The 14,325-nt window shown below is 62.1% G+C and overlaps 2 protein-coding genes across 4 annotated transcripts in view; one reads left to right on the plus strand and one right to left on the minus strand.

Annotated features, from left to right (window-relative positions):
- The window catches only part of TECPR2 (tectonin beta-propeller repeat containing 2), a 95,863-nt gene extending 88,258 nt beyond the window's left edge, over nt 1-7,605 (plus strand). Inside the window, exons 18-20 of the mRNA XM_027120618.1 lie at nt 2,878-3,019; nt 3,382-3,531; nt 3,871-7,605. Coding sequence (XP_026976419.1) covers nt 2,878-3,019; nt 3,382-3,531; nt 3,871-4,022 — 444 coding nt within the window. The 3' untranslated portion in view covers nt 4,023-7,605. The remainder of the gene's footprint in view (nt 1-2,877; nt 3,020-3,381; nt 3,532-3,870) is intronic.
- A 3,802-nt stretch (nt 7,606-11,407) lies between these two features.
- Nucleotides 11,408-14,319, minus strand: ANKRD9 (ankyrin repeat domain 9). Of its 3 annotated transcripts, none has more exons than XM_027120629.1 (3): nt 14,115-14,319; nt 13,096-13,148; nt 11,408-12,496 (listed from the first exon to the last, which is right to left on the minus strand). In XM_027120629.1, the coding sequence occupies exon 3, from the start codon at nt 12,447-12,449 to the stop codon at nt 11,505-11,507; it is 945 nt and encodes a 314-aa protein (XP_026976430.1). In that variant the 5' UTR covers nt 12,450-12,496; nt 13,096-13,148; nt 14,115-14,319; the 3' UTR covers nt 11,408-11,504. The 3 variants fall into 3 exon arrangements, with proteins under 3 accessions (XP_026976430.1, XP_026976428.1, XP_026976431.1); XM_027120627.1 differs by having other exon boundaries at nt 13,074-13,148; XM_027120630.1 differs by lacking the exon at nt 13,096-13,148.
- Nucleotides 14,320-14,325: the final 6 nt, after the last annotated feature.

A 14,325-nucleotide genomic window follows, 5' to 3' on the forward strand; every position in this document is an offset into this window, starting at 1 on the left:
TCTCCTGGGTCCTGCCCAGCGCCCCCAGCCGAGCTGTCTCTCACCTGGATTATTCCACCGGCTTCCAGCACGGGACTCCGCTCCTTCCAGCTTCCCTGAGGGCGGTCCTCGCAGCAGCGGTGTCCGCTCACATCACTTCTCTCTCCACACCTCCCTTAGCACGTCTGCTGCCTTCTCGCCTCCGCCTCCTCACTCACCGGCCTCCAGGCTGGCGTGCCCCTGCTGGGGCGGCAGGGTCAAGGACCCCCACCCCCACCCCATTGCCGTGGTGTTCCCCTGGCCCCTCTCTCCCCGTCACGTGACGCAGCCCTGGTGTGTTTGCCTGGCCCACCCCCGGTGAAATGGAGGCTCTGTGAGGACAGAGGCGCGTGGTTTGTCTGCGGGGAGGTTTCCCCGGCACCCAGCATCTGAGGTGCTCGGCGTTTGCTGAGCAAATGACCGCGTGGCTTCACGGGGAGGTGTGTGTCCAGGAAGCAGCCGACCCGAGAGCTGCGGGGGTGGCATGGTGTCCCGCGGAACCCAGCCTGGGAAATGCTGCAGGATGACACTCCTCGTAGGATGTGTCCATACGGGTGCCTTGCTCATCCTCGTAATGTGCAGTCAGCAACGTCCCTGCTTGTATTCCAGCTGCTTCTGCTCTCCTGTCCTTTGAGAACTGGCTTATGTCCTTGCCCCTCCTGCTGCCTCCCCTGGGAGTGAGGTTCAAGTCCCGTCCTGACATCATCGAGTTTGGGGGTGGGGGGCAGCGGCTGCCCTCATGCCCTGAAAGCCCGCCGAGCTGTACACTTAGGGTTTGTGTTGTTTTTTAAAGGTGTGTGACCCTTCAGTAAAAAGCTATCTTTTTATTGGATGAGAATAAGTGAAGGGCTGGGCTTCCCTCAGAGGGAAGCAGGGAGCCTCGTGTCCATGCCCCCCTCAGCCCGGGTAGGTGTAGCTCCCCCGGCCAGGAGCTGTGTGGGGTTGTACAGGGTGGGTTGCAGCCTGCCCTGTGCACGAGGGCGTGTGGGGGGAGGGCAGGCCGGCCGAGGCCCCGAGGAGGCAGGGGCGTCACGCCGAGGAGTTCCCGCTGTACTCTGGGCAGTCGGGAGACGTGGCAGCGAGGCAGGCGGGCAGGCAGGAGGGGTCCCACAGTGTCTGGGCACCCTGGTGACTGGCGGGTGGCAGGCAGGACCGTGCCCAAACCGGGCAGTGGGGCCGGGGGACCGAGGGGGTCCAGGTTCAGAGCTGTGCAGGAGATGACGGGCGCCCAAGGAGGGCGAGGAGAGAGAAGGGGCGCCGACCCGCCCTGGCCGCCCAGTGGCGGTTCTCCTCCCGGCCCTCCTCCTCCTCCGAGGGCTTCTCCCCGCCCGCCGGCTCTTCCCTGCCTCCGCATCACAGTGTCTTCTCTGTCTTCCCACTGCACCACTGCCCGGAAACTTCGTGGCTTCGAGCAGCGCTTTACTACTCGTAGCTCTCAGGACTCTGGGGCTGGGATGCGGGCGGAGTCCAGCATGGACGGCTCCTCCCTGCTTCACCACGGCCGGGCCTTTGGGCCCCGCACACCTCTCTCCCCTCCGCGGGGCCTCCGCACCGCAGACTTCTCCATGCCGGCTGAGTTCTGAGAGGAGAAGCTGACGCTGCCTGCTCCTCGAGACCAGGCTCGGCCCTGCCAGCGGGATGCTTCCGCCATGTTGTTTTGGTCAAAGTGAGAGGGCGGATTCCAGGGGAGGGGCACAGACCCCCGTCTCCGTCTCCGTAGAGCGGAAGTCACAGCCGCACCAGCCATGGGAAAGCAGAGAGCGCTTTCAGAACCTGTGTTCTTGCCTGGAAAGCATTTAGGATGCTCCTCAGCTGAGAGCGCCCATGAGTTCTGATCGCATCTCCCACAGGCACACAGGGCGTGTCAGCCGCGTCTGTGCCCAGCGTGGTGTGCCGATCGATCGCAGGGCCGTCCATCCGCTCCCCGCAGCCCCTCATCCTCTCTGGAGCGGTGGGGTGGGGGGGGATGCTGGGCCTAGGGCACCCCTCCCCGCACGCGAGGCCGAGCGGGCTCACTGGCCGCCTTGCCTGCCGGTTCCTGTTTCCTGCGAAGCTCGTGGCAGCTGTGCACAGTCGGCCTGGCTCTCGGCCTGGCCCTGTCTGTATGCCAAGCAGAGCAGAAGAGGGGGGCTCGGGGGCGTGAGTGGGGAGACCTATGTCCACAGACACCCACCTCGACCCCTCCCCAGGCTGCCCAGCCACCCTTGATCGAGCTCCCGGGCCGGTCCACACACCTTCTCCCCGCGGACCCTCTGTCCCAACACTCTCAATGGCAACTGCGTTTTTTGGTGTCTTTTACCTTCATAACTTATAAAATTTAACTTTTCATTTTGAAAAACTTCAGACCAACGGAAAACTTGCAGATTTCAGTAACTCCCATAGCCTCAGGTCCACCCAGAGTCACCCACTGCCAACACTGGGCCACGTTTGCCTTCTCTCCGAGCATGAAGCTGTGAACAGGGGCTTGTGAGGACCCTCAGGCCAGGCCCCCGGCCACCTCCCCTTCCCCTGTGGCACCTGCCGTCTGTCGCTGCCCGTTAACGCAGCCCGCCCCTCCTGGCCCGGCATCCCGCAGGTCTCCCCATGTCCTTTCCTTCTCCTGTCACCTGGCCTATCTTTGTTCCCCAGGACATGCAGCACTGAAGAGTTGGGGCTCCCTGCTTGGTGGGAGGTCCCTCAGTCTGGGTCTTCGGGGCGTTTCTATCCCTGTGAGGCTGTGCTCTGGGGACAGGCCTGGTCCCCCCACCCCTTTGCCCGCCACTCCTGCCGTGCCGGGCTGCCCTGGGCTGTGCGGGAACTGCTCTCCCCAATCATGTGCGCCCACCTCCTTCCCTGAGGAAAGGCCCTTCCTGCTTCCAGCCCGCCGGGGTCGCCCTGGTCAGCGTCCACTCCAGCCCCAGCGACCAGATGCTGTGGGCCCTGGACAGCAGGTGGAACGTGCACGTCCGAGTTGGGATCACCGAGGAGATGCCGGTCGGGACCGACTGGGAGCACGTGCCAGGTAGAGGCGCTGGGTGGGCGGTGGCCACTGCGGCCACACTGGGGCCTGGTTTGTTTCTGAGGCTCTGCTGAGGCAGGTGACAGCAAGCGTCTACCTCAGTGTTCCCCAGCGTGGGCACCCCACAAGCAGAGCGCCAGCCCCGTGTCCTTGGGGTTCCTTGTCGGATGACCGTTTCCGGACCGCCTGGGCTCTGGTCCTCGGGTCTTGGGCTCTTGCAGCCTTGCCGGCCCTGCAGACAGGGCGTCCTTTCCCTGGGCTCCCACTCGGTGCCCAGCCAGGGGGAGAGCAGGCTTGCGGGGAGGGTCGGTCCGTCCCTTCCGCGGCCGGGGCTGAGGGCAGACAGACGCTCCGTTTGCCTGCAGGGTTGCAAGCCTGCCAGCTGGCCCTGAGCGCCAGGACCGTGTGGGCCCGCTGCCCCAACGGGGATCTCGCCCGACGGTACGGCGTCACCGACAGAAACCCTGCCGGAGACTACTGGAAGAAGATTCCCGGGCACGTGACGTGTTTCACAGGCAGGTGCCAGGGCGCTGGCGCTCCCGTGGATGGCGTCGGTGGGGCTCTGGCCGTGGGGTGGGGCTCTGGCCAGGGGCTGGGGCGGTGCTGCTCCCACAGGGCTGGTTCACCCACACGGGAGCCCATCCCAGGGTCACACCTGCCGGGGGCCACGCAGCACCCGGACTCTGCCAGGGTCTCCTGGGAAGAGGACGGGGCGCCGGGCCGCTCCCTTGAAGGCCAGGGAAGCCGAGGTGCCGGTCGGGGCGTGCCCGGGGCCCCACCGCTAGGCAGCGCGCGTGCAGACGTGGAGCCGGGCTGGGGAGTAACGGGCGTGCGGCTGGCTCTTGTCCCTGCAGTGACCTTGTCAGACGAGCTGTGGGCAGTGGGCCCCGCCGGCTCCCTCCTGCAGCGGCTGACTAGGACTTTCAGCCACTCCCACGGCACCCCGAGCAGCCAGGCCACCGCCCCCCACCCCGAGGACCTGGACGACGAGTGGGAGGTCATCTGAAGGAGCTCTCGGCAGGGGGGCCACCGAGACCCGTGTGGCGGACACGGGCGGTTTTGAGTCGCTTGCCCTTGGACGTGCCTCGCCCGCTCTTGTCGGGCACGTCTAGCCAGGTGGGACGCTCCGCTCTTGCTTTCCTCCGTATTTGTTTCCGTCTCACTCCAGAACCCACAGCCTTGGCCGAGAGGTGCGGAGCCGTTGCTGCAGCAGCAGGGCCTCTGACTCGCGCTGAGGCCGTCCCCAGGTGGGACGGCGGCTGCTCCAGTTGCATGCACTGTGGTACCGCCGTCTGCTGTGGTCACCTTCCCCTCGCTGACTGCTCCCGGGCCCGTGGAGCCCAAGGTCAGTGCCGTCCATCCGCCGAATGTGTTCCTGGGATGGCTTCGTCTCCACCACAGGGTCCCCCCACCTCCTCTCTGAGACGCAGGCCCCAGCGCCCATTCCCTGCTGGCCACACCAGATGGGAAGCCAGCTGTGCCAGGACGAGGACACACGCATAGCGACATGCACACGCCACACACACCCTCCCCGCCCGCTCCCAGGGGGCCGGGCTTGCCTCCAGCAGAACAGGAAAGGCCAGTGGGTGACCCGGAATACGGAAGTGTGCGTGTGTATCCGAGGCAGGTGTGGTGGGGCGTGGGAACCTTAGCCATGTTAGTGACATAGGAATGTCATAGGGTGACACTCAGCCCTGCTGCTGGCGACGTCGTGAAAACCAGAAGCACCTTCAGAGGATGAATCTACTAATTCTTGCCTTTTTTGTTTGTTGTATTACAAACCTACATGAGATACCTCACTTGAAATCAGATCTTACAAATTTAGAAGAGAAATGTATTTTCTGAAACCGGGGGAAGGCCTTTGATTCCTTCCCCTGGTTTATCCTGAGCCTGCACTGTTCTCGGCTGCAGCTTCAGAGGATGGACACCGCCCTGCGTGTCCTCGATGTGTGGGGCAGCCACGGGACCTGCCTGCTGGCTGCGAGTGGCAGCCAGACATTGTCAGCGGGCATCTGGGTGGGTGCCCAGCGAGGTTGAAACTGGGGCCTGCTGTGGCCACGTCAGACTTCAGTCCATGGGCTCGGCCTGCAGTGCCTACCCTTGTCGCTGGCATCTGAGCTGTAGGACTCTGCAGCCCAGCCAGGCATCCGCCCTGAGCCCGCCACCCCTCCCTCTTGGAGGCAGCCCCACGGAAGGACTCCAGCCTGGCTGCTTTTTTTAGCCTGCCCTTGGCCCGGGGCCCAGTTACTCAATGCCTGTTTGCTACTAAGCAGGTGTGTCCGGGAGCCCCCAGGCCACAGGTGAAGAGCGATAAGATTTGTTCTCTGACAGGACCCAGCTAGCCATGAGGATGGAGGTTTTCCAGGTCTAAATGAGGACAAGATGCTGAAATCCCAGACCTTACTTACTACTTCACTTTTATAGAATGCGTTTTTTCAGAAGTCTGGTGACAGCAGAGGGAGCGCAGGCGGCTGAGGCTCCTCTTCTGCGTATGTTGTGCCTTTTGCCGGGCTCCTCAGATGGCAGAGCTCTCCTGAACCCATGGGACTTTAGTGCAATTAACCCAGTCTAGTTAGTTTGATACTTTTAAACTACTTGTAGCCTCAGTGCTTTGTACAGTTTTTTTTTTTTTCTTTTTTAAGTTGTGCTTTGAGACAGTGCAATAAACTAGACTTTTCCGAGCCTAGTCGAGTCTGATGTCTGAGTGGTGAGAAGGTGCCCTGAGTGGGCACTCAGGAAGGCTGTTCCCACTGGTGCTGCAAAGAATCTGCTGCTGGTGTTGCCAGCCCAGCCCCACGGCCAGGAGGGTGTGGGCAGACGTCATTTCGTGACCAGTTTGCCCGGGGGCTGTCCTGGGGGAGTGCCACTGCAGAGGTGGCCCTGGGGAGGACACTGTACCGTGAGGCAGAGCACAGGGCCGCTGTGGGCAGGCTCTGGGGGCTCGAGACCCTGGGCCTGAGTCTTCATCCAGGACACAAAACCAGACACCAGAAGTGCCCTAGTGGAAACCAGCACGTGGAAAAAAGATCACGTTCACGACAGCAGCGGGATGTGTCACGTGCCGGGAAACAGCCTGAACAAGAAATGTCAGACTCGGTCGAGAGCTGGCCAAGCTCTACTGAAGACTTCCAAGAGAGCCCGAATTGGGAAGGCAGTTGACATTCCTGATGGAAGACCACAGCCATTGTGCAAAGAAAGACACCAGTCCTTTCCAAAGGCATTTATGGCTTTCACTCAATTTGTCAAAATCCCCACTGGGATTTTCTTTGTTGGGGGTAGGCAGAGAAGAACCCATAAAATAATGTTCATACCCACAGACACCCCCCTTGACTGTGCCAGATATGCTGTGAGGGTCTCACGCGTGCAGCTTCACGTCCTCAGTAGGGCCCTGAGAGGTCAATACCATTAGCCCCAGTGAGACCCAGAGAGAAGTAACTTGCTAAGTCAGCACAAGGAGCGCTGGGATTGGAGCCCAGCTCGGTGGGACTCCAGACCTGCGCTGTCTGATGCCACCTCACTGTCTTGAGAAGAAGAAACCGATGAGGATTGCCAGGAGCGATGACAGGGGCCAGCAAACGAAGTGGGATGTGGATGGAAGGGCCAGTGATGTCAGGCAGCCCAGCGAGGTCCACGGGGAGTTAACAAGGTGAAGGCGGCACGCAGGTGAGAGGACGGGACAGTGACTTCACAGTTAACTGATGCGGCCCGCTACTTAACCATTCAGACAAACATTAAGTGGATTAAAGAGTCTTAAAACTAGGGGGCAAAAAACTATCTGATTTCTGGATGGCAAGCACTTTCTAAACTCAAAAGTAGTGGGAAAAGTCAGAGGAAAATATTGTATAGATTTGATTTCTTCAAAATATAAAGATGCCGTGAATTAAAAACCCCGCATAAAACTAGAAGGGGAAATAGTTGCAACAAGTCGGAGGAACACCGAAGACACACATATGGACAAAGGAGATGAAAGGGCACTGCTTAGTGCACACCCAGGGCAGGCGTGCACATGGAGCAAGCGGGGAGCCCCCGTTGGCACGGCCCTTCTGGGAAAGCCACTGGGTCCAGCAGCAGCCTTAAAACCCTCAAGTCCCGGAACTCCTACTTCTGGAAGCCTGTCCTCAAGAACAAATCCTAAGTCAGGGTTAAACATACGGCACAGCATCGTTTGTAATTGTGAAACACTAAAAACAACTGACATTCGGGAGCATTCCTCTCATGAAACAATATGCAGATGTTAGAAAGCACGTGTCTTCCCGGGGGATGTACGTTCTGAGCAGTCTGTCATGCAGTTTCATCATAGCAGCGTTAAGTCTCTTGGGCGTTGTAATGATCACGTGAGTTTGTAGGCGATCATACCTACAGGGAGAGGTAGATGATGCCAGTGGACACGGTGTACTCTAACTAACTTTTGGTGGGTTTGCAATCTTTTTCGTAATTCCAGGGCGCAGAGGAGGGGCAGAAAGACACTACCCAAGCAGCTGGTCATGGTGGTCCCCTGTAGTGTGCACCTTTTTGTATCTTTTGAATTTGAGCCATGTAAATGTGTTATTTATTCCAAAAAGAAATAAAGTTCACATTTTAAAGCCTCAGTTCTCTCTAACGTCAGCTCTATCGTATCAGCGCCAGCTGAATCAGATATCACAGAGTAAACACCAGAGGCTTCCCAAAAATCGTATTTACACAATGTTTTACAGTGAACGGAAATGCTTACTCTACAGTAAGTTTTTAAGTACTAGATTTGATCTGATGTCATGTGAAAAAGTATGCATAGAAAAAAAATTTGAACATATGTATATATGTGCATAGAGAAAAACAGAAGAAAATACACCAAATGCTAGTAGCAGTGGTTGTCTGGGTGGTGGGATGCCGCCAGGCAGGCGGGCAGCCTCTTTACCTGGGAGCTGCATGGAGGGGCCCCTGCCACATCCTGCCCTGGATTTCTCTGCACAGTCCGAGCGTTCTACCATGAGCATGCATTCTATCAGCAGAAATTCTTTATAAAAGTCACTGAAGATGTGGGAATTCCCTGGCGGTCCAGCGGTTAGGACTCCTCGCTTTCACTGCCTGGGCCCCGGATTCAGTCCCTGGTCGGGGAACTAAGATCCCGCAAGCCGCACGGTGTGGCTTAAAAAAAAAAAAATCACTGAGGGGCTTCCCTGGTGGTACAGTGGTTGGGAGTCCGCCTGCCGATGCAGGGGACGTGGGTTCGTGCCCCGGTCCGGGAGGATCCCACATGCCACGGAGCGGCTGGGCCCGTGAGCCATGGCCACTCAGCCTGCGCGTCCGGAGCCTGTGCTCCGCAGCGGGAGAGGCCACAGCAGTGAGAGGCCCGCGTACCGCAAAAAAAAAAAAAAATCACTGAGGATAGAAATCTCTTATCTTCAACCTCTGCCTTGGCTGGGATGGTTACACGCGTGTTGACATTGGTCATGACCCCTCAAACCACACGCTTAAAGTCTGTGCATTTATTATGTCAAGTATGCCTCAATGTTAAACTGTAGCAGGACAAAACCAGTCACCGTGGAGCAGGGCTGCTTCACATCCACACACTTCTGGAGCAGAAGCCTTCCCCAACCGTGCCTGTTTCCCCTCCATCCCGACTTCAGGAAGCACCCTTGTTCTGAACAAGATTTCAGGTAACTTAGGAAACTGCTCTCAATACAGTATTTTAAAGTTGAAGAAATTGACAGGAAAGGAAATCAGTGGGAATATCGAGGTAGTGGGGTAAGTTAGCACACAACACGGCCAAAGTGGGGGCAGAGCAGGGGCCTTGTGGCCACAGGCCGTCACAGGGCTGTGTGTCCCTTTTGGGCTCCAGGCACAGGGTCACAGTACCTTGGGGACGAATGGCCCAGCCTTCTCTGTCCTCCCCGACAGGTGTCTGGGGTGCAGGGATTCTGGCCCCCGAGCTCTCCGGAGTTGGAAGTTCACTGGGCCCCTGGGTGGGCATGGCAGGGGCAGTACTGGCAGGAGTGGGGCTTTCCTTAGACAAGGTTCATGGAATGAAGGAAGTGAACAAACGAACCAAGGCGCTTTGCCCCAGACACGTGGGCCTTGTCCCAGGCAGAGCCACTGCCTTTGAGGAGCCAGCAAGGCCGCCTGCCAGCAGCCAAGAGCTGAGTCTCCTGGCGGACTCGCCCTCCCCAGGCCTCCCTGCTCATCGCCAGGGCGACGTGGTGCCGGGGTGCTGGAGGGCCCAGGGGAGCGATAAGGCCAGTGCTGAGGCCCGCCTGCCCGCCCTCACTCGGCCGGCCGGCAGCAGCGGCCAGATAACCCTGAGGCTTCTCGCCCTGCACTGTTGCCCTGGGTTCTCTGCTCCCACGGACGCCTGGGGTGCCCTGGGCCAGGGGTCCCCAGTGGGACTCAGGCCCCGCTCTGCTGCCACAGGGCTTTCTCAGCCTTCCCTGTGGCTCCCTGTCCCACCCGGCCGCGGCCAGGACACCCGGGGCTGACGCCCCCCGCTGCCGTCCTGCCCTGCACCCCTCCAAGCTATGAGCTGTGCTCCGGGGCTGGGCCCCCTGCTGTGGTGCCCACAACAACTCCTGCCCGGATCCTGCCCTGCGTGCCAGGACCAGCCCAGGGGCTGCCTCCTGCTCCCCGGACAATGGGTTCTGTGGGGTCCCCGCCAGGGAGCCCCCCCAACCTTGCATCACCCCATCCCCAGCCCAGGGGGCTCAAAGGAGTTCATCACCAAAGGGGCAGCTGTATGTCTAGCAGGGAAGCGGATGGGGGCCTAGCCCTGGGCCTTGGGCCAGGAGGGCTGACCCCACAGAGGACAGAGCTGGGACCTGGGAGACATGAGGGGAAGTCCGCATGCCCAGGTCCCCCGTCGGGTGCCCAGGTTCTTTCCAGGCAGAAGCTGCTTGGGCACGAGGGCACCAAGAGTTCCCAACATCTCCCTAAGCCCAGAGCCCAGAAGCCACGGAGACCTGCTGCTCTGGTCTGCCCTTTCCACCTCCTCCAAAGGAATGCACCCTCCCCCAGCAACGCATCCCCGGTTAAGAACCAGGGGACTCCTAATGTCCCAAGTTTTAAGCTAGAGATGCTGCCCCCAAGTGTCAAGGTTCAGAAAGGCTGTTTAACTGGGCCAGGACACACAGCAGGAGGGGAGAAGCCCTCGCTACCACCCAGAATCTAGGATCAGCACCGGGCCGTACACCCCTCCATCCCCCCCTCCTCCCCACCAGGGCTGTGTGCCCACCCACCCCACGCTTCCCAGCAACGGGGGTCACATCCTTGCCAGGGCAGGTAGGGAGCTTGGAGATGCTCCAAAGCCCCTTTGTAAGCAGTTGGGGACACTGAAGCCCAAGGCAGGGGTTTCTCCAAGGTCACCCTCAGAGTGGGTGGCAGGTGCAGACCAGAACCAGGCCCCCTGGCAGAGCTTCCCGCTGCCCAGGCCCCTTCCACAGCCCCCCTCTGACGGCCCATCACCCTGGACTCTGCCACCACCACCCAAAGCCCCTTCGGCCCCCAGGCATGCCCCCCCTCGGGGACACAGGGGGCAGGGTGGGCAGTGGGTGCCCCCAGCCAGGCGGTCACTGTTCATCGGGCAGATCGTTAGCCCTCTGCTCCTGGCAGAACATCGTGGCCCTCCAGCCCATGCCGGCGCGGGTTGAATTTCACGGCCCAGCAGAATTCCCGGGCAGGACAGCCTGGCCATCCCTGATCCCACGGCTCCTCGGGGCACGGACCCAGCTTCTCAGCCAGGGTCCCTCCGTCCTGAAGGGTCAACCAGTCTCCATCTTCAAAGCCTTCCTGCGGAAACCAGGTCTACTGGCTGAGGCTGGAGGGCCCACCCACGGGATGACGCAGCCACCCCCGTCAGGAGCCCCAGGATTAGGTACCTGCTAGTCGCCAGAGAGAGCCAATGGGGCGACTGCGACAAGTCCAGGCCTGGGCTTCTTTGGGGAGGGGACGGTCCCAGTGACAGCCGAGGAGGAGGCAGGTGGCCAGTACGGGACGGGGGCAAACAGGAGGCACAGCCTGGGTCCTGCCCTCCACACCTCGGGACCTGAGGCCCAGCCCCACAGGGGAGTGGTCGAGGCCCCACCTGCTGACGGGGCAGAGAACCTCCACCCAGCGCCCACGGGCGGTTCCCTCGGCCTCCAGGCCTTTGCACCCGCCGCCCCCCTGCACTTGCCCAGCTCGGCTGTCTCCCTCTGGGACACCTTCCCGGAGGCTCTACATCAAGATGGGAGGCCGCTCCTCAGGGTCTGGGCAGTGAGCCGAGGGCAGGGCCCGGCTCTCAGGCGTCGCCTGACCCCGTAGCCCAGCTCCGTCCACGCAGGGAGGTGGGGAGCTGAGCACCTCCGGATCCGGAGGACCTGCAGCTCCGGGTCCGCCTGCCCGTCCAGGCCCAGCCCCCAAAGCACGCTACAGACAAAGCAGAGATTCTGCTGTCCAGAGAACAATATATGTAAAGTGCCGGGTACAACGCTCTGAAAAATAGTATTCTCCAAAAATCCAGCACACGGGGTGCCCCCGCGGTCTAGCCCTTGCCCGTGAGGTCCAGTGGCTGTAGGAAGGGCGGCAGCGGCAGCTCGTCCAGGGCCTCGGGGAAGCGGCCGGGCGAGATGGCGGTGACCAGCACCTGCATGGCGCGCGCGAAGAGCGAGGGTGGCGCCAGGCCCGCCAGCCACTGGAACTTGTCCTCGCCCAGCAGCCGCTGCCAGCGCGGCCGGTCGCCCAGCAGCTCGCGGCGGGCCGGGCCGGCTGCGTCCGCCGGCGTGTACAGCGCCAGTAAGTCAAGCAGCAGCAGGCGGCGCTGGCGCGGCTCCCCGGGCGCTGGCGCCCCGACAGCGGGGGCGGCCCCGGCATCACGGCCCAGCTGACGCAGCAGCAGCTCGAGCGGCGTGAGGCCGCCGCCGTCGCGCAGGCCGGGCGAGGCGCCGTGCCCGAGCAGCAGGAAGAGGCACTCGGGGCGCGCCAGCTCGCAGGCCACGTGCAGCGACGTGCCGCCGCCCTCCACGCGGCTACAGCCTCGCCGGTCGAGCAGGCGCGCGCGCTCCTCGGCCGGGAAGTCGCGCACGGTGCGCAGAATGCGGCGCAGGATGCCCACACGGTTGTAGCGCACGGCCAGCGCCACGTGCGGCCCGGGCGCCGCGCAGCAGCGGAAGCCGGCGCTGGGCGGCGCGAGCGCGCACCGCGGGAACGTGGCCAGCAGGTAGTGCGCATACGCCTGGTGGTCGTGCACGAGGGCGTAGAGCAGCGCCTCCGACGGCGAGTAGGCGGCGGCGCGCCCGCGCTCGTCCCAGTGGAAGGCCTCGCTAGCGCGCATGTCCTCCAGCAGCCACACGGGCAGCAGGTCGCGAACGGCCTGGTAGAAAGCGAACGACGACTTGCGACACTGCTTCTGCGCCCGCGAGCGCGCTGCGCCCGCGCCCTCGGGCCCGCCGTTCGCGCCGCCCCCAGGCCGCCGCGTGTCCCACGGCATGCTGGCGGCGCCTCCCGGTCTCACGGCATGGGCCTGGGGCCGACCACCTGCGGGCAGAGGGAAGCGCGGTGAGGGTTGAGGGTTGAAGTTCCGGGCGGAGAGGGGTCTCCCGTCCAATCTTCACACAGCCCCACCTGTCCGGCCCTCTCTCGTACCTGCCCCCAGCCTCCGACCGGCCCTCCCAGTCACTCCTCACAGCTTCCCTTCTCTCCCAGGCCCTGAACCACCTCCCACATCCTTGATCTAGCTGCGCCTGGTCGCCCTCCCCAAAACTGTCTTGTTCTCCGGTACCTCTGCTAAAGATGCCCTTCCCTGTCCCTGCCCTCACAGCCCCAGCTACCGTCAAGGCCACACAGAAACCCCACACCCCGTCCAGCCCAGGGACCCACTGGAAGAGTTCCTGCTCCCACCTGTGAGAGCTGCATCCAACTCCAATCAAGGGGAAAGCCAGGTAGGGGACTAGGAAAGCTGCATCCCACATCTCAAGCTGAGGCAAATCTTTTCTGTAGCCCAAGCTCCCTATCCCCAGCCCCATCTAACCTTGACTCTGTCATCTGACCCCCGACTGCGGTCGAGGGCCCTACCCCAGGCCAGGCAGGGTCAGAGCTCTAGACTCAGACCTACCTGGCTAGCGCACCGCGATTACCTAGTTCTGTGTAGGTGGGTGTATTACTGTTGCCTGAGCCTCAGCTTCCTCATCTGTAAGAAAGAGGGAAGGCAGTCTGTGAGCCATAGCAGGAAGTGGGGGCCTCTAGCCTTCCACCCAAACATGGTGTTTACTGGATGTCACCGCCCCTAGCTCCTGGGAGGAGGCAAGAGGATGAAATCAACCTAGAAACTGGCGTGTACACTCTTCACAGTCTGTAAATCCCCTCCAGGTCTGCTAGTTCCCTGAGTCTTCCCAATGACTAGAAGAAGCAGGTACTGTCATCCCATTTTCCAGTAAGGGACAAACTTGTCCAAGGTCAGTCGGCAAGTCATGGTAGAGACAGGCCTGGAATCCAGATCTCCTAACTCCTATATCGGGCTCATTCCAGAAGTGGGGGGACCCCCAACCCACAGGGAACCCAGATTGAGCCCTAACCTTGCCCTCTGAGCCCCCTGCGCCAACCTGAGCCCTGACCTCCAACCCCTGGCCCTGGCCCAAGCTCCCCACTGCGTTTTCTCAAGGGTAAGCCCTTGGTCACAAGGGACCTGGGTCAGCGGATAAGCTGCGTCCACACACACTGGGTAACTAAGTTACAGAGACGGGCACAGGGGTTGGGGGCTGGAGCCACAGCACCCTTTTGGGGACACCGTAACTGGAGCACCACGCCTGGGTCTCCGCGCCCCGGGTGCACCCTGTGTGGACACTGGGAGCGGGGCAGGTTACGTAAAGTTGAGCCGCCCCACGTCGCCGGGCAGCGAGTCACGGTCGCGGCTCAGTGAATGGGGGGTTGGGCCACCGAGGGCAAGGCCGCGCGCCCAGGGCCGCCCGCCAGTTTCTCCCCGTCCCCTACTGGCGGCACGGCCGGACCCCGGGTGGCCGCGGGTCGCGGGTCGAGGCCAGAGTGTCTGCGGGCCGGTGGCCGGCGCAGCGAGGGCTGCACCTGCGTGCGCGTGTGTCTGGGGCGGATGAGGGGGGCGGCGGCTACACGCCGAGCCGGCCGAGGAAGGGGGACTCACCGTGGGGGTCGGAGGGGCCGCTGGCCTGGCGTCCCCGCCCCCGCTGCGGGCCGGAAAGCTTGCTGGCCCCCCGCGGGTCGGCGCGCAGGCGAAGCTCCCAGGACAGACGGACGGGAGGGTGCCGCCGGCGCCCGCGCCCGCCGCAGCCGCGCTCTGAGCCGCCGCGGCCAGACCGCTGGGCGGCGGTGCCGGCGCCGGCGGCGGGCGGGCG

This window comes from Aethalodelphis obliquidens, unplaced genomic scaffold (assembly GCF_003676395.1).
Source record: "Aethalodelphis obliquidens isolate GAN/ISIS:26980383/991018 unplaced genomic scaffold, ASM367639v1 scaffold21, whole genome shotgun sequence".
In the NCBI taxonomy this organism is placed as follows: Eukaryota; Metazoa; Chordata; class Mammalia; order Artiodactyla; family Delphinidae; genus Aethalodelphis; species Aethalodelphis obliquidens.